We start from the raw sequence: 18,802 nt of genomic DNA on the forward strand, positions 1-18,802 counted from the left end.
TCACTGCCTAAGTGTTTCAGGGTGCAGGGGCGAGGGACCCTCTTCTTGGGCCCCATGAGGGCCCATCCATCACTGCCATCGTGGTTGCCAGGAGCAAGAGGTGCTGGGATGGCAGAAGGTGGCCTCTGGTTGGTATGCATGGCTCCATCTTCCAGATGGGAAAACAGAGGCTCAGTATGGACAAGAGACCTGCCCAAGGTCACAGCCAGAGAGAAAAGTTCCTGCTCTACCAATAAATCATAACCAATAGCATGATATGTTTATTAAGCACCTACTGTATACCTTGACTGCTATATGCTGGATCTCACTCCTTATTCCAGATGGGGAAACCAAGGCTGCAGGTGAAGGTCCTGGTCTGAGATCATTCCCCTCCTCGGTCCCCGAGGCATGGTTGAGCTGAGACGGAGCCCCAGCGTGTTGGACCACAGAAACCTCAACCCTGCCTCTGCTATCTGGTCGAGTTGGGCTCATTTTAGGGGAAACTGAGTCCTGGAAGGAAGCCAAGGTGTTGGGAGAAAGACTCACTGTTTCCTAGTGTTTGATTTTTGAAGTTGGGTGAAAGGCCATGTTTAGGGGTGACTTGGGCCTGGAGTAAATCAGGGACTTGACCAGATGTCCCATTTTCTTTTCTTTCTTTCTTTCTTTTTTTTTTTTTTTTTGAGTTGGAGTTTTCACTCTTATTACCCAGGCTGATACGCAATGGCACAATCTCGGCTCACTGCAACCTCTGCCTCCCGGGTTCAAGCAATTCTCCTGCCTCAGCCTCCCGAGTAGCTGGGACCACAGGCATGTGTCACCACGCCTGGGTAATTTTATATTTTTAGTAGAGATATAGTTTCTCCATGTTGGTCAGGTTGGCCTCGAACTCCTGACCTCAGGTGATCCTCCTGCCTTGACCTCCCAAAGTGCTGGGATTACAGGCGTGAGCCACCGTGCCCAGCTTAGATGTCGGTTTTTCTTGCCCCTCCCAACCCCTACCGGAGATCTACTGTATGTCTGGCTATTGGACCTTCACCAAAGAGTCGGCAACAGGCTCAGAGAGGCCAACTGTCTCCATCAAGGTCCCACAGCCAGTGAGGGGCAGACTTGGATTGGGGCCTGTGGCTCCAGGTCACGGCAGAATGTGATTATTGTGAGGCCCCCACAGTGCACAATGAGCACCTTTGGGGTGCTGGAGACCAGGCCTCCACTATGACTACCCAATGGACAGATGGGTAAACTGAGGGCTGCAGGTCAAGTGATCTCTTTCACCAGATCCCCCAGGTCCCCTGCCAAAGCACAGTAACCATGATAGAAGACTCAGCCCCCTCCTCCATTTCAAAGATGGTTAAACTGAGGCTCAGAGAGATTCTTCCCTGGCCTAAGTTCAGCTAGCAGGGCGAGAGGAACTAGCTCTGCACTCCAAGCCCCGAGCGCTTCTTTCTCTGCCCGCGCTCCAGCCACCTCTCCAGGGGAGCGTGGGCTGCCGCGGCCCCTTTAACACACCCCGCCTTGCTCGCCTTCCTCCTCCCCTTGCAGGCAGACGCCGGGATTGCGCCGCCTGCAGGGACCTGCCCAGTCCTAACCGGGTGTGCTGTGAGCGCAGTCCGGGTGCGTAGGGGCCGCTCGGCGAGGGCCGCGCGGGCAAGATGGTAAGTGGGACTGTGGGCGCAGATGGTGCCTGCCCGGTCTCCCCAATCTGGGATTCTGTATGTCTCTGTCTCTGAATCTACATCCCTCCGAGTTTCTACTGTCTCCTCCTTTTCTCTGTCTCTCATTCTCTTTGATCTCTCTTTGTGGAACTCTCGGTTCTCTCCCTCTCCATCTCTCCCTGCTTCTCTCCATCTCTGTCACCCTCTCTGCCTTTTTCCTCTTCTCTCCATTTCTCTCTTTACCTGCCCCTATCTCTTCCTCCTCTTCTCTAATTCTCTCGGCCTCTGGCACTCTCCTGTCTCTCCCTCTCCCTCTGCCTCTCTGTCTCTCCCTCTCCCTCTCTGTCTCTCCCTCTCCCTCTCTGTCTCTCCCTCTGCCTCTCTGTCTCTCCCTCTGTCTCTCCCTCTCCCTCTCTGTCTCTCCCTCTCCCTCTCTGTCTCTCCCTCTCCCTCTCTGTCTCTCCCTCTGCCTCTCTGTCTCTCCCTCTGCCTCTCTGTCTCTCCCTCTCCCTCTCTGTCTCTCCCTCTGCCTCTCTGTCTCTCCCTCTCCATCTCTGTCTCTTCCTCTGCCTCTCTCCCTCTGCTTCTCTGTCTCTTCCTCTCTGTCTCTCCCTTTCCATCTCTGTCTATTCCTCTGTCTCTCCCTTTCCATCTCTGTCTTTCCCTCTCCACCTCTGTCTCTTCCCCTGCCCCTCTGTCTCTTCCCCTGCCCCTCTGTCTCTCCCTCTGCCTCTCTGTCTCTCCCTCTACATCTGTCTCTTCCTTTCCATCTGTCTCTCCCTCTCCATCTCTGCGTCTCCGTCTTCCCTTACCCTTTTTCTGTGTCGCGCACTCTCTTCTCTGCCTCTCCCTGCCTTTCTCTCTGTCCCTGTTCTCTCCCCGTGTCTCTCCCCGTGTCTCTCCAGCTCTCCCCCCTCCCTGCCCGCCCCGGCCCGGTTTGCTGCAGTCTCCTGGCGCACGGATAACCTTGCTGCCGCCGCTCCTCCAGCTCTTCCCCACCCCCCCATCCCCGGCCCGGGCCAGGGCCAGAAGGGGGCGGGGGCAGCGAGCCTCGGGTTTTGGGGTGGGGGTGATGAGGCGGGATCTGGGGATCTGGGGCCAAGGGAGGGGGGAGTCTAGGGGCGTGGGTTCTTGCAGGAGCGAGGATGTGAGGTCCCAGGAGGAGGAGGGGGAGTTATGCGGGACCCCGGAAAGGGTGGGGGCATGGGCGTGTGCGAGGTCCTCGCTGTGGGGAAGGCAGGCCGGGAGGGAGCCAGGCCTCCGAAAGGCCAAGGCTGGGAGGCTGGACTGAGCGCCCTGTGCCCGTCCCCCAGGTGTGCGCTCGGGCGGCCCTCGGTCCCGGCGCGCTCTGGGCAGCGGCCTGGGGCGTCCTGCTGCTCACAGCCCCCGCGGGGGCGCAGCGTGGCCGGAAGAAGGTCGTGCACGTGCTAGGTGAGTCCGGGCCGCTAAAAGTGGTCTTCTCCGCGAAAAGCAAAAGAGGCCAAGTGCGGAGAGGTGTAGGGGGTAGGGCGTTCCTGACGCCCACGGTTCCGCCAACCACTCCCCATCTAAGCCCCTCGCCCTCTCCCTGAGCCCCTGGACCCTTCTGATTCCCCGACCCCCGCCGAGTCTTCCCACCTTCCCCTCCCCAGAGACCCCTTCCCCAGGGCCCCCCTTCTTCCCCTAGGCCCCTTCTCTGAACCCTGCTTGGTTGTCCGCAGAGGGTGAGTCGGGCTCGGTAGTGGTACAGACAGCGCCCGGGCAGGTGGTAAGCCACCGGGGTGGCACCATCGTCTTGCCCTGCCGGTACCACTATGAGGCAGCCGCCCACGGTCACGACGGCGTCCGGCTCAAGTGGACAAAGGTGGTGGACCCGCTGGCCTTCACCGACGTCTTCGTGGCACTAGGCCCCCAGCACCGGGCATTTGGCAGCTACCGTGGGCGGGCTGAGCTGCAGGGCGACGGGCCTGGGGATGCCTCCCTGGTCCTCCGCAATGTCACGCTGCAAGACTACGGGCGCTATGAGTGCGAAGTCACCAATGAGTTGGAAGACGACGCTGGCATGGTCAAGCTGGACCTGGAAGGTGATCAGCCGGTGGGGAGGATAAACCTTGCTTCTGAGGAAGGAGGGGGACAGGGATGGCAAGGGACATAAATCAAATCAAGTTGGCCTGCAGGCATTTAGAGGGTTGGTGGGGTAGAGCCCCCATATCTGATTCTGGGTGATTTGCCTCCCCATGGACATTGGCGATGTCTGGAGATAGTTTAGGTTGCCACATCTGGAGAAGTCAGTTGCTACTGGCCTCTAGTGGGTAGAGGCCAGGGATGCAGTTAAACATTCTACCAGGCACAGGATAGTCCCCCACAAAGAGTGATCCAGGCTGGGCATGGTGACTCACGACTGTAATCCCAGCACTTTGGGAGGTTGAGGCAGGCGGATCACCTGAGGTCAGGAGTTCAAGACCAGCCTGACCAACATGCTGAAACCCCATCTCTAGTAAAAATACAAAAATTAGCCAGGCATGATGGTGCATGACTGTAATTCCAGCTACTCGGGAAGCTGAGGTAGGAAAATCTCTTGAACCCCGGAGGCGGAGGTTGCAGTGAGCTGAGATCGTGCCACTGCACTCTAGCCTGGGCGACAGAGCCAGACTCCATCTCAAAAAAAAAAAAAAGTGATCCAGTCCAAAATGTCCACAATGAGGACACTGAGAAGTCCTGGGATAGGATTCAGGCACAGTGAGATCCAGGCACTCACACCATGTCAGGAACCATCCTTCTGCTCTGCTTCCCAGGTAGGCTTTCTTCCGACAGGTTTCTCTTTCTGGAACCAGACCACAGTGCCTAGGCTTCGCGACTGATTTCCTAGGAGCAGCAGCTAGAGTCCCAGAGTTGTCCCTCACTGGCTCAGCTTGAGTCATGTGCCCAACTGTGAGCCAATCACTGTAGCTGGAAGGTGGGATGCTCTGATTGGCTGACCCTGGAGCTGGGAGGTGGGGTTTCTATTTGAAGAATTCCTTCCCATTTGGTTGGCCTTTTTCAGTTCACTTTAGAAGATTCTAGGTGAGATTTCAGGGCCCTTGCTTGCTGACCTCCCTAACAATAGCAAATAACAATAATAGCAGCAGCTCTCCTTTACTGGACATTTTCTATGTGACAGGTGCTTAGCTGAAGAGTTCTCAGGAGTCTCTAATTTAATTTCCTAAAAACCCCAAGGGAGACGGCTATTACCAGCAGACCGACAACAGGCTCAGAGAGGTTACAGCCTTGCCCAGGACAGTGCTAGTTGGTGGCAGAGCCAGGATTCAATCCCCAGTCTGTCAGCTCCAGGTCTTCTCCCTGGCCCCTGTCTGCCTCTTTCCTGGGTGCCCCACTCACCCCCAACTCCCATCCCTCAAACACAGACGCATAAAATACTTGAGCTGAACGGACTGTGAGTCCAATGAGGGACAAGTTCCAAAGTCATCAGAACTGAAGGTAGAAGGGAACCCAGTGGGTCCTGCCTTGGACAATGCTGGGGGTATCAAAGGGGTCTTCACCTAGGGCCAATCTTCCAGGGGGTCCTAGTCTAGGAAAGTCAGCACTGAACGCAGGCTCCGTGGGCTCAGGGCTGGACCACAGGGAGGGACCCAGTACTGGGGAAATGTCAGAGGCACACAGGACTGAATGGAAGAGGGTTTGGGAGTTGGGTTTTGAAGGATAAATAGGAGTCCAACAGGTAGAATAAGGTGGAAAGAGCATGAGCAAAGGCCTCCAGCGGTAGAAGGGGATGGACACAATAGTATGTTAAGGGGGAGGGTCAAGTGAATCCCAAGCTTAAAGTGAAGAGAGCCAGTTATGTGGGGTGTGAGCTGGGGAGGGTCATGGTCAGGTCTGAGGCCAGAGTGAGTAGACTGGAAGGTCCCGGTTGAAGAGTCATATAGCACCCCAGACGTCAGATGCATGAAGGTGGGCTGAGGTGAACCGGCTGATCCCGTGCGCCCCCTGCCAGGCGTGGTCTTTCCCTACCACCCCCGTGGAGGCCGATACAAGCTGACCTTCGCGGAGGCGCAGCGCGCATGCGCCGAGCAGGACGGTATCCTGGCATCTGCAGAACAGCTGCACGCGGCCTGGCGCGACGGCCTGGACTGGTGCAATGCAGGCTGGTTGCGCGACGGCTCTGTGCAATACCCCGTGAACCGACCCCGGGAGCCCTGCGGCGGCCTAGGAGGGACCGGGAGCGCAGGGGACGGCGGTGATGCCAACGGGGGCGTGCGCAACTACGGGTATCGCCATAACGCCGAGGAACGCTACGACGCCTTCTGCTTCACGTCCAACCTGCCAGGTGCGTAGGCCTCATCCCCAGACGGGCCTCTGCCACAACACTACCCCAACCCTGGGGCCTTCTTCCCCACCCAGCTCTTAGTGATCATAAACAGGAGACCCCTCTCCCAAGAGTGCCTAGGTGAAGCACACACCGCCTGGCACCAACACTGGTTGGGCCGAGGCTGGGGTCCCAGGCCGCAAAGGAGGAACTGTTCCTGGATCCCGGAGCCGAGGGCCAGAGTCCTGGGCTGCATGCGGGGGGCAGTCCTGAATCCCGAGGCCGGGTCCCAGGAGCCGCACTAATAACCCACCCCCCTACCCCATCCCCGCAGGGCGGGTGTTCTTCCTGAAGCCGCTGCGGCCTGTACCCTTCTCTGGAGCTGCGCGCGCGTGTGCTGCGCGTGGCGCGGCCGTGGCCAAGGTGGGGCAGCTGTTCGCCGCGTGGAAGCTGCAGCTGCTGGACCGCTGCACCGCGGGTTGGCTGGCCGATGGCAGCGCGCGCTACCCCATCGTGAACCCGCGCACGCGCTGCGGAGGCCGCCGGCCTGGTGTGCGCAGCCTCGGCTTCCCGGACGCCACCCGACGGCTCTTCGGCGTCTACTGCTACCGCGCTCCAGGAGCACCGGACCCGGCACCCGGCGGCTGGGGCTGGGGCTGGGCGGGCGGCGGCGGCTGGGCAGGGGGCGCGCGCGATCCTGCTGCCTGGACCCCGCTGCGCGTCTAGGCTGGCAGCAGGCGGACAGCCAGGGCGCTTGACCACTGGTCTAGAGCCCTGCGGTCCCCTGCAGGCTGGCCACGCTTCTGAAGCCCTGGACACTGGCCGCATTCCCTGTGGTCCCTTACAAACTAACTGTGCCCCTGGGGTCCTTGAAGATTGGCTAGTCCTGGCAGAAGAGTACTTTGGAGTTCCCTGGAGCCTGGCCAGCCTTCACCTCTTCTGGACAGAGGATTCCCCCAACTCCCCAAGTTTCTCCATGAGGGCCACGCCCCCTGAGGACCTCAGGAGGCCAGCAGACCCAGCAGGCTCCTGAAGACTGGCCACGCCTCCTGAGACCACTTGGAAACAGACCAACCGCCACCGTGGTCGCCTGGTGGCTGGACCCCCGGGATTGACTAGAGACTGGCTGTACATCTTCTGCATCTCACTGGAGACTGAACACTAGTCCCTTGCGGTCCCGTGGACACTGGGCCTCCTCCTCCTCACCTGGAGAGACTACAAGAACTTCAGGGTCACTCCCCGTGGTCACATGGAGGTTGTGGGCCGAGGAACTTGTTTTCCCTTATGGTGACCTGAGCACTGGAGACTCCCATTCTCCCCCTCTCCCTGAGAGTCCCCTGAAGTTTCTGGGTAACAGGGCCCACCCCTCTAGTTTCACAGGCGAGCACCTCTATCTGCCACCTCAGACTGACACACAGCCTGCTGGCTCACTTACTGGGGGCCACGTCCCACCCCTCAGATATTTCTTTGAAGGCAGAGCAAACCCACCCTATCCTCTGACATCCTTTTCCCAACTGTCACCAAAGAGACCATCTTCCCAGGCCCGGGGACCCATAAGATCCATGTCACTCATTATGGAGAGCAGCGGCCCTGGGTCCCACTGTCACCAAGGCAACCAGTCCTGCTGCTACCTGTCACCTAGAGTCACACACCCCTTCCCTCATCAGGCACACCCATGAAGAGGGTGCCTCCCTCCTCCAGCTGTAACCACGTATATCACACATTTCCCATCTCACTGGCCCCCACCCCAGAGACCTCCACCTCAACTTCCGACTGTCGCTACCCTGACCCACCGCCATGGAGATCACACTCCCCGAAGCTGTCCCCAGGGTGACACAACATCCAGTTCTCTGACTCTCACCGTGGAAACAAACTGTCCCTGTCCCCAGGCCCACTCCAGTTCCAGGCCACCCTCCAAGCTCCACCCCCAGGCGGTTTGGACCCCACCACTGTTGCCATGGTGATCAAACTCTGGTGTCCAAGGTAACAGAACACCTGTCCCCCTAGGCTTTTCCTTGTGGACAACGGGGCCCTGTTCACCAAGCTGTCATCATAGAGACTGTCAATGTCCTCATGACAACCAAACTTCCAGCTCTCAGGAACTTCTCATTGCGGGCCAGAAGTCCTGAGTGCCTCCTACTAGGGCTACCCTACTGCACTCCATCAGGGGCCTGATGGCTGCCCCTTCCCCAGACAGGGCTGGACTTCTGGAGCTGCTAAGCCACCCTCTGTTTGCACGTTAACTCTATGCCGGATAGCAGCTGTGCACGAGACAATCTTGCAACACCCAGGCATGTTTGTCGTCGTCCTACAAATGAGGAAACCGAGGCTAGGGCGTGCCCTGGCCTTTTTAGATATGCGAGCACTGAGCTCCTCTTTGTCCTTTGAAACCCCATCTCCATTCTCACTGAGTTGCCCTCTCCTTCCCTGACCTCCACCCACATTTCCCTCCTTAGAGATCTGGGAGGGATGGAATGTTTTTAAACTTCAACACCCATCAGGCTCTAAGTGGTCCAGCCAAAGTCCTCGGCGTTGACAGGCAGCTGGGGGGACATGATCCATGGACAAGGCCATCCCGGCCATGGGAGACCCCAGTCCCGAGGTCTTGCCTGTAGGAGTACTGGGGTCCCCCCTGGAGCCCTCTTTACTGTCACATCATCTCTAGGAAACCTATCTCTGAGTTTTGGGACCAGGTCGGTTTGGGTTTGAATCCTGCCTCTTCTTGCTCACTGTGTGACCAAGTGACAAAATCCTTCTGAACCTGTGTTCTCCCACTGTACCAGGGATGTTTGGTCCCCGTGAGTGCCAAGCATACAGGAGGGGCTCAATAAATCCTTGTTTCTTTTGATGAATGAGAAAATGAGGCAGCCAGTGGGTAATTCCTTTATAAATGCACTTTGGTAGATAAGATGTTACAAGCTGGGGGGCCTTGGGTTTTTTTTTTTTTTCGTTTTGTTTTTTTGAAATGGAGTCTCACTCTGTCGCCTAGGCTGGAGTGGAGTGGTGCAATCTTGACTCACTGCAGCCTCCACCTCCCGGGTTCAAGTGATTCTCCTGCCTCAGCCTCCCGAGTAGCTGGGATTACAGGTGCCTGCCACCACACCCAGCTAATTTTTGTATTTTTAGTAGAGAGAGGGTTTCACCATGTTGGCCAGGCTGGTCTTGAACTCCTGACCTCAGGTGATCCACCCACCTCAGCCTCCCAAAGTGTTGGGATTACAGGCGCCTGGCCAGGCTTGGTTTTTATTCCCTTGAAAAGTGGTGTCCTTCATTCCTCCCCCACCTCCCCAATCTCTCACTCCTCTTTCTTCCTCCATCCTGTGTCCACTCTCTCCCTTGAGCCACCTACCATGGGTCTGCTCCTTGTCAACTCTGTCCTGACTGGGCCATTGACAAGATCCAGGGCATGAAATTTGGGAAACTGGATGGGGAGTTCCTGTATCCGGAAGGGAGAGATGTTGTATACTTTCCCTGACATAAATATGTGGGCTCAGGGTGGGGACTGAGGAAGCACTGGAAGTTTCTAGGATACAAACAAAGCATGAAGAGAAAAAATAGCATAAGGTCCTGACCGTGCACAGGGGCTTATGCCTATAATCCCAGCACTTTAAGAGACTGAGGTGGGAGGATTGCTTGAGCCCAGGAGGTCGAAGCTGCAGTGAGCCATGATTGCACCACTGCACTCCAGCTTGGGCAACAGAGTGAGACCCTGTCTCAAGAAATAAAAAGCAAATCTCCCCTTCCCCATTCTTTTGATAGTCTGAAGAGGATCGATGGTTTGGATTGAATGCACCACAATTTTGTAGTCAGGTTCCTAATGGTGGACATTTTTCTGTTTGAAGTTAAGTATCCACATCATCACTCACAAGTTCAAGTATAACTGGAGGGTGATATCAGAAGTTGTTTGTTCAAAGGTTCAAAACTCCCCATTTACTTTCTTTTTTTTTTTTTTTTTTTTTTTTTGAGACGGAGTCTTGCTCTGTAGCCCGGGCTGGACTGCAGTGGCCGGATCTCAGCTCACTGCAAGCTCCGCCTCCCGGGTTTACGCCATTCTCCTGCCTCAGCCTCCGGAGTAGCTGGGACTACAGGCGCCCGCCACCTCGCCCGGCTAGTTTTTTGTATTTTTAGTAGAGACGGGGTTTCACCGTGTTAGCCAGGATGGTCTCGATCTCCTGACCTCGTGATCCTCCCGTCTCGGCCTCCCAAAGTGCTGGGATTACAGGCTTGAGCCACCGCGCCCGGCCTACTTTCTTTTTTTTTAAATAGAGTTTCACTCTTGTTGCCCAGGCTGGAGTGCAATGGCACAATCTCGGCTCACCTCGACCTCTGCTTCAAGCGATTCTCCTTCCTCAGCCTCCAAAGTAGTTGGGATTACAGGCACCTGCCACTACGCCCAACTAATCTTTGTATTTTTAGTAGAGATGGGGTTTTACCATGTTGGTCAGGTTGGTCTCGAACTCCTGACCTCAGGTGATCCACCTGCCTCGGCCTCCTACAGTGCTGGCATTACAGACATGAGCCACTGCACGCAGCCTAAAACTTGCCATTTTCATAGTGATTTCCACGTTTTCTTAGAGATGGGGCAATTTATACTTCACAAGTAGTAGATATACTCACCTGTCTGGGCATGGTGGCTCACGGCTATAATCTCAACACTTTGGGAGGCCGAGATGGGTGGATCACCTGAGGCCAGGAGTTCAAGACTAGCCTGGCCAACATGGTAAAACCCCATCTCTACCAAAAATACAAAATTAGCCCAGCATGGTGGCAGGCACCTGTAATCCCGACTACTTGGGAGATTGAGGCAGGAGAATCACTTGAACCAAGGAGGCGGAGGTTACAGTGAGCTGAGATCACGCCACTGTACTCCAGCCTGGGCGATAGGGTGAGACTCCTCAAAAAAAAAAAAAAAAAAAGTGCTCACCTGTTCCACACATCCTCATCAGCCTCATGTCTTGTCACTTTTTATTTTTGTCAATCTGATAGGTGAAAAATGGTATCTCACTGTGATTGTTGCTTGCGATTCTATTTGTGAGGTTGAACATCTCCAACCATCACCACTAACTTTGACCTTAGGTGCAGGTGGTCAAGTAAATTGTAAATCATTCATAGTTCAAGCACATTATCATCTTTGATGTATGCAAGGATCTCTCTCTCTCTTTTTTTTTTTTTTTTTTTGAGACGGAGATCACTCCATCATCCAGGTTGGAGTGCAATGGCGTGACTTTGGCTCACTGCAACCTCCACCTCCTGGGTTCAAGTGATTCTCCTGCATCAGCCTCCTGAGTAGCTGGGATTACAGGTGTGCATCACCACGCATGGCTAATTTTTGTATGTTTAGTAGAGACAGGGTTTCACCATGTTGGCCAGGCTGGTCTTGAACTCCTGGCCCCATGTGATCTGCTCAACTTAGCCTCCCAAATTGCTGGGATTACAGGCGTGAGCCACCAGGCCCAGCCATCTTTTGTTACATTTGTTTATTCTCTTATATTTTTATGCCCTTTCTTGTGAATCTAGATGTTCTTGCAAAATGTGTATTATTTTATTGAGTCTATGTTGTAGTTTTAGAGCTGCTATTTCCTTTTTTGTAAACATTTTCTTTATATCTTTTGCCTGCTTGGCTACTGGATTTGTCTTTTTCCTATTGATTTGTGTGAGCCCTTCCTTTTTTTCTTTTTCTTTTCTTTTCTTTTTTTTTTTTTTTTTTTTTTTTTGAGACAAAATCTCTCTCTGTTGCCAGGCTAAAGTACAGTGGCACGATCTCAGCTCACTGCAACTTCTGCCTCCTTGGTTCAAGTGATTCTCCTGCCTCAGCCTCCTGAGTAGCTGGGGCTTACAGGCGCATGCCACCATGGCCAGCTAATTTTTGTATTTTTTTTTTTTTTTTGAGACGGAGTCTTGCTCTGTTGCCCAGGCTGGAGTGCAGCGGCGCGATCTCGGCTCACTGCAAGCTCCGCCTCCCGGGCTCACGCCATTCTCCTGCCTCAGCCTCCCGAGTTGCTGGGACCACAGGCGCCCGCCACTACGCCCAGCTAATTTTTTGTATTTTTAGCAGAGATGGGGTTTCACTGTGTTAGCCAGGATGGTCTTGATCTCCTGACCTCGTGATCCGCCTGCCTCGGCCTCCCAAAGTGCTGGGATTACAGGCATGAGTCACCGGGCCTGGCCTAATTTTTGTATTTTTAATAGAGACGGGGTTTCACCATGTTGGCCAAGATGGTCTCGATCTCTTGACCCTGTGATCCGCCCAGCTTGGCCTCCCAAGGTGCTGGGCGCGTGAGCCACCGCGCCCGCTCCCTTCTGCAAGAGGACTTTTGCTTTTGCTCTTTCCTCTGAGTGGGATGCCTTTCCTTTCTTTCTCTCCTCATCTAGTTAATGCGACTTCTCCTTTAGATTCTATTCCCCTCCTCTGGGAAGGCTTCTCTGACCACCCACTAAAGACCAAATCTTCTCTGTTCACCACTATCTCCCCAGCACCCAGTACTGGATCACCCTGGATCACAATAGCTGCTCGGTAAATACTTGCTGAATGAATGAATGAATGAATGAATGAATGAATGAATGAATGAAGGTATCAGGTGGTGACAGGCAGGTTGAACTGTTAAAAAATTTATTAAAATGTCCAAGAAGTACATTAATATCCACAGTGTCAGATACCACAGACCCACAGAACACTGCAGCTCACAGCAAAACCAGCAGGACTCAAAGCCGTTCACACGCACACACACTCATGCGTGCCACACACATGGCACACGCAGACACACACGCACATCCCAAAGGGAAAGATCAAAAGACAAACCACCCACTTTAGAAAAGACCAGAGCCCCTTCCCACCGTGGAGCCGAGGTGGGAGCAGGGCAAATGGCTGAGGGGCACAAGGGCAGGCAGCATAAACCAAGACCCCCCAAAAAACATTGCATCCCCAGACCCCTGCATCCCCAGCCCCCCACAAACAAAGGAAAATTTTTGTGTGACATGGATGACCAAAGATGTGTTATTATTATTATTTTAAACTAAGAAGAGTTATCAAAGTAAGAAGACAAACCTGTATCCCTGGGTTTTCTGAATAATAACCATAATAAGATAGATGTCTACAGGGAGGAAGATTGAAGACAAAGATCAGGGTTCAGTTTACACTTCTTAACCATCTCCTAAATGTGTATGAGGGTGCAATTATGTTTCAGTCTACTCTCCAGAGTCCAGAGCAGGATTTGGGTCAGAGCCAAGATAGGAGTTGGCTCTGACTCCTGGATTTGGAGTAAGGATTTGGTGATGAAGATCAAGTATAAGGAGAGCCACAGTTCCTTACTCCAAATCCTTACTCCTGTCGTGGTTGTGACTTCAAGCCAGTACCTTTCCTTTATATCTGAGCCTCAGTTTCACTGTGTGTAAAATGGGAAAGTAACAGTTTCTAAGTCAATGGGCTATTGAGAAAATTCAAGGAGATTGTATGTAAATCCTTAGCATGGTGTCTACTTCTTAGTTGTCAATGGTCATTATTACTTCCCAGAAGGGATTCAGGCTCAATTAACACATTTCTTTCTTTACTGAACCCCTAGGAGGTCCATGCATTTTCTTATTTTTCTTTCCTGAAGAGGTCCATTTTCCACAGTGTTTTTAACCCTAATCCACAGATTTTACCCAGACTGCTGAAAGTGGGTAACAGACATGGAGGAAAAGCTGTGAATCTTTCCTGCCAGAGATGAGGGAACTGGATCCTGGCCTCTGGTGTGGAGAGACCTTCCACAGGTTGCACATTTGGGGGAGGAAGACAAGGTGAGTTCTTTCCCACTTAAAAAATTAAAATCTACAAGAGAAAAATGTGTGTGTGTGTGTGTGTGTGTTTCAGTTTTAACACTGAGCATCTCTCTACAATATGACCGCAGGTAGGTGTCACTACTTCAAGTTTTAAGTGTTTCTAGACCACCAGGCAATGGCCAGGGAAAAGGGTGGGGTGGGGCAGGGGTGGGACCCAGGGCAGGGGCACTACCAATGTCTGCTTGAGGACTGGGTACGGGCACTGGGCTAGAAAACTTGGCAGCACCTCCTTGGTCCAGGAAGGAGGTTCTTTGTCTCCCTGAGAGATGGAGGGGGAAGAAATCTGGGCTCATCTAGCCCTAAATATCCTCTCGTCTATTTGTGTGAAAGAGATTAATCACACATGCAGAACCACCAAATCTCAGCACTGGACTAGACCTGGAAGGGTTAGCAATACACTCTCCCTCCATCACCTACATATTGCTTTGATTATTCTCACTCCTAACTCTGATGGCATGGAGGGAGGTTGTCCTAAAAACATCCCTAAAATGCAGTACATCGGATTTCCACACTGTATGTGTTTATCCACCAAGACCAAAGACAGAACTTGGGCTGAAGCCCAGGGTAAAGGGAGAGCTGTTGTCAGGTTCAAAAACAGTGTGCTTCTGTGTAGCCTTCTATTCCCAAAGCTAATGACCCTACGTCCAGGCTTCTTCCTGGACTTAGGAATTCAGCCAACATTGACTAAGTCTGAATTTCTGGTGTGAAAAGCAATTCCTTCATGTGAATGCAAACATACACTCATGCACCCTCATCAAGGCCTGCTTCAATCAGCCTGGCAAACAAGAGACCAGACCAATGAGCTTTGCTACTTGTGCTTCCCTCAGCTGGGAGACGCTCCCAGAGTTCAGCCAGACGAGAATGGACTTTTCAGACACCTGGCTCCACCTGCCAAGAGGATCTTGCGTATGTAAAAAAAGGGAAGAGGAGCTTTGTACAAAGGATTATGTGTGGGGGGATGTGGTTTGGGGTTCGGGGACTTCTGGACTCTCTTGTTTCTCTGGGTTCTGTCTCCCCAGGGGAAGGCTCCAGAGGAGGCGTGGGAAAGGTGTTGTGCTTTCTTTTTTTCTGGTTCTTCAGCAGAAATTTCCTTCATCCTTCTCCCAGTCCTCCGTTGGGTGTTTCTTGTGTTTTCTGCGCTCCTTGTGGGATTTGTGGTGGTGATGCTGGTGATGGTGTTGGTGGTGGTGGTGGTGTCGCCGCATCCGATGTGAACGTCTGGCTGCAGGGAAGTGAGGGAGAACAGGGAAGGGACAAAAGGTGGTGAGAAGCAGGTGGCCTGATGCAGTGGGTCTCCTCAGGAGAGAAAGTAGAGGAAAGCGGCCAGACATGAGGGCTCATCCCTGTCATTCCAGCACTTTGGGAGGCCAAAGTGGGAGGATCTCTTGAAGCCAGGAGTTTGAGACCAGCCTGGGCAACATAGCAAGACCCTGTCTCTACAAAAATCAAAAAATTAGCCAGGCATGGTGGCACATGCCTGTAGTCCCAGCTATTTGGGAGTCTGAGTTGGGAGGATCCCTTGAGCCTGGGAGGATGAGGCTACAGTGAGCTGTGATTGAGCCTCGCACTCCAGCATGGGCAACAGAGTGAGACTCTGTTCCAAAAAAAAAAAAAAAAAAAAACCAGGCCAGGTGTGATGGCTCACACCTGTAATCCCAGCACTTTGGGAGGCTGAGGCGGGCAGATCACCTGAAGTTAGGAGTTCAAGACCAGCCTCGCCAACATAGCGAAACCCTGTCTCTACTAAAAATACAAAAATTAGATGGGCATGGCAGTGAACACCTGTGATCCCAGCTACTCAGGAGGCTGAAACTCAAGGATCGCTTGAACCCGGGAGGTTTCAGTGAGCTGAGATTGTGCCACTGCACTCCAGCCTGGGCAACAGAGCAAGACTCCATCTCACACACACACACACACACACACACACACACACACACACACACACAAATGAAGGAAACATCAGACAGGCTGGTAAGTTCTTACTTATCTGCAAGGCTGTATTATCGGGCAGACATTAAGCCAGATCAATGTGTGGAGTAATAAGTTGTCTTAATTGGAAACTAGAAATACCAAAAACCTATGTTGAAGTCTCTGGGAGAAGCTACTTACGTTTGGTGCAGACAATTTGGGGCCTGTCCCACTTGCCATTGCTCCGGCATCGAATGGTGGCCACATGGTGCTGGGCAAATCCTTCATTGCACTGGTACCTTACAGTGGCATGGACATTGTACTTGGCCTTGCGGGTACCGATGAGTGAGGCATTCTCCACTGCTGGAGGGGGACCACAGAGCACTGGGACAGAGGAATCTCCGGTGAGAGAGGTGCTCACATCTGGGCTAAACTAGTTGTTGTTGTATGAGACAGAGTTTTGTTCTGTCACCTAGGCTGGAGTGCAGTGACACACTCTTGCCTCACTGCAACCTCCGCCTCTCTGGTTCAAGCGATTCTCCTGCCTCAGCCTTCCAAGTAGCTGGGATTATGAGCACCAGCCTGTAATCCACACCTGGCTAATTTTTGTATATATTTTTTCTTGTTTTCAGACAGGGTCTCACTCTGTCTCCCAGACTGGAGTGCAGTGGCGTGATCTCGGCTCACTGCAACTCCTGCCACCCATACTCAAGTGATTCTCCTGCCTCAACCTCCCCAGGAGCTGGGATTACAGACATGCACCACCATGCCTGGTTAACTTTTGTATTTTTTTTTTTTTTTTTTTTGAGACAGAGTCTCGCTCTGTCTCCCGGGCTGGAGTGCAGTGGCCGGATCTCAGCTCACTGCAAGCTCCGCCTCCCAGGTTTACGCCATTCTCCTGCCTCAGCCTCCCGAGTAGCTGGGACTATAGGCGCCCACCACCTCGCCCGGCTAGTTTTTTGTATTTTTTTAGTAGAGACGGAGTTTCACCGGGTTAGCCAGGATGGTCTCGATCTCCTGACTTCGTGATCCGCCCGTCTCGGCCTCCCAAAGTGCTGGGATTACAGGCTTGAGCCACCGCGCCCGGCCAACTTTTGTGTTTTTAGTAGAGACCTCATTTCGTCATGTTGGCCAGGCTGGTCTTGAACTCCTGACCTCAGATGATCTGCCCAGCTTGGCCTCCCAAAGTGCTGGGATAACAGGCGTGAGCCACTGTGCCTGGTTCTTGTTGTTTTTAAAAGAGGGTCTTCCTCTGTCGCCCAGGCTGGAGTGCAGTGGCACAATCACAGCTCACTGCAGCCTCAACCTCCCAGGCTCAAGGGATCCTCCCAACTCAGCCTCTCAAGTAGTTGAGACTACAGGTGCACACCATCAAGCCTAGTTAATTTTTTGGTTTTTTTGTAACGATGGGGTCCCACTATGTTGCCCGGGCTGATTTTGAACCCATGGGCTCAAGCGATCCTCCCTCCTCGGCCTCCCAAAGTGCTGGGATGACAGGCATGAGCCACCATGCCTGGTGGCCGTAAACTTGTTTTGAGTTTTATTGGAAATGATACCTGCCTCAGCACGTCAACAGGTCTTTGCCCAGTTCTGATCTCACAGGGCTGGAAGTGACTGTGTCTGTCTGTCTCTTCTACCCAAATCAGCAGCTCCCTAGGGACAGCAACCTCCTGGCACACCTCACTATCTAATTCTTAGGTAGTGCACAATGGGAGTGAAGGAGACAGAAGGCAAGAATAATTATCTAAGCAAATAAAAGGCTGGGTGCGGCAGCTCACACCTGTAATGCCAGCACTTTGGGAGGCTGAGGCGGAAGGATGGCTTCAGTCCGGGAGTTTGAGACCAGCCTGGGCAACACAGCAAAACTCTGTCTCTACAAAAAAATTTAAAAATAAGGTCTGGGTGTGGTGGCTCACGCCTGTAATCCCAGCACTTTGGGAGGCCGAGGTGGGCGGATCACAAGGTCAGGAGATCGAGACCATCCTGGCTAATACGGTGAAACCCCAAAATACAAAAAATTAGCCAGGTGTGGTGGTGGGCACCTGTAGTCCCAACTGCTGGGAGGCTAAGGCAGGAGAATGGCGTGAACCTGGGAGGCAGAGCTTGCAGTGAGCCGAGATCGCACCACTGCACTCCAGCCTGGGCGTCAGAGCAAGACACCATCTCATAAATAAATAAATAAATAAATAAATAAATAAATAAGCCAGGCATGGTGGTGTGCACCCGTAGTCCCAGCTACTGGTAAGACTGAGGTAGGAGGGTTACTTGAGCCCTGGAGTTCAAGTGATCTGCAGTGAGCCGTGATAATGCCACTGTACTCCAGCCTGGGCAACATCGCAAGACCCTGTTACAAAACTAAATACATGAATAAATGGGGAGGGGGGAGGATGTGAAAACTGACAAAGAAATGGAAGCAAACACGAACAAAAGTATAAGAGAAAGGTGGACATACAAATGTATACAAATGATTTCTTTCATATATAAAGATCTCTTAAAAATCAGCAAGATCAAGTCAGTTCATAGGGAAAGACATACATGCCAACAGCCTGTCAACATACAAACAGTTGGTTAGGCCAGGCATGGTGGCTCACATCTGTAACCCCAGAACTTTGGGAGGCTGAGGCAGGCAGACTACTTAAGGTCAGAAGTTTGAGACCAGCCTGGTCAACATGGTGAAACCCCATCTCCACTAAAAATAAAAAAAAAAATTAACCAGGTATGGTGTGTGCCCATAATCCCAGCTACTCGGGAGGCTGAGGCAGGAGAATCGCTTGAACCTGGGAGGCGGAGGTTGCAGTGAGCTGAGACTGTAACACTGCACTCCTGCTTGGATGACAGAGTGAGACTCCATCTCAAACAAACAAACAAAAAACAATTGGTTATTCTCATCCTTAAAGGCATGCAAACTAAGATAACAATGAGATACTATCTTCCTCACTTAGATGAACAAAGAACAAAAGTTTGAGAATGTGCAGAGTTGGCAAGGGTGGGAGGAAACAAGCACTCTCACACGCTGATGGAAAGTGAGAACTGGCTGGGCTGACATTTACCTACTTAAAAAGATGAAAGCCGGGTATGGTGGCTCATGCTTGTAATCCCTGCCCTTTGGGAGGCCAAGGTGGGTGGATCACCTGAGGTCAGGAGTTCGAGACCACCCTGCCCA

At 52.9% G+C, this 18,802-nt stretch overlaps 2 protein-coding genes across 2 annotated transcripts in view; one reads left to right on the forward strand and one right to left on the reverse strand.

Annotated features, from left to right (window-relative positions):
• The first annotated feature begins 108 nt into the window (after positions 1-108).
• Positions 109-9,701, forward strand: HAPLN4 (hyaluronan and proteoglycan link protein 4). Its single transcript, XM_007995890.3, has 5 exons — positions 109-1,631; positions 2,945-3,062; positions 3,332-3,694; positions 5,602-5,934; positions 6,248-9,701. The coding sequence occupies exons 1-5, from the start codon at positions 1,629-1,631 to the stop codon at positions 6,637-6,639; spliced, it is 1,209 nt and encodes a 402-aa protein (XP_007994081.1). The 5' UTR covers positions 109-1,628; the 3' UTR covers positions 6,640-9,701.
• A 2,821-nt stretch (positions 9,702-12,522) lies between these two features.
• NCAN (neurocan) overlaps positions 12,523-18,802 on the reverse strand; it is a 40,418-nt gene continuing 34,138 nt past the window's right edge. Inside the window, exons 14-15 of the mRNA XM_037992228.2 lie at positions 15,841-16,023; positions 12,523-14,953 (exon numbers count right to left, since the gene is read on the reverse strand). Coding sequence (XP_037848156.1) covers positions 14,808-14,953; positions 15,841-16,023 — 329 coding nt within the window. The 3' untranslated portion in view covers positions 12,523-14,807. The remainder of the gene's footprint in view (positions 14,954-15,840; positions 16,024-18,802) is intronic.

The sequence above is a fragment of the Chlorocebus sabaeus genome, chromosome 6 (assembly GCF_047675955.1).
Source record: "Chlorocebus sabaeus isolate Y175 chromosome 6, mChlSab1.0.hap1, whole genome shotgun sequence".
In the NCBI taxonomy this organism is placed as follows: domain Eukaryota; kingdom Metazoa; phylum Chordata; class Mammalia; order Primates; family Cercopithecidae; genus Chlorocebus; species Chlorocebus sabaeus.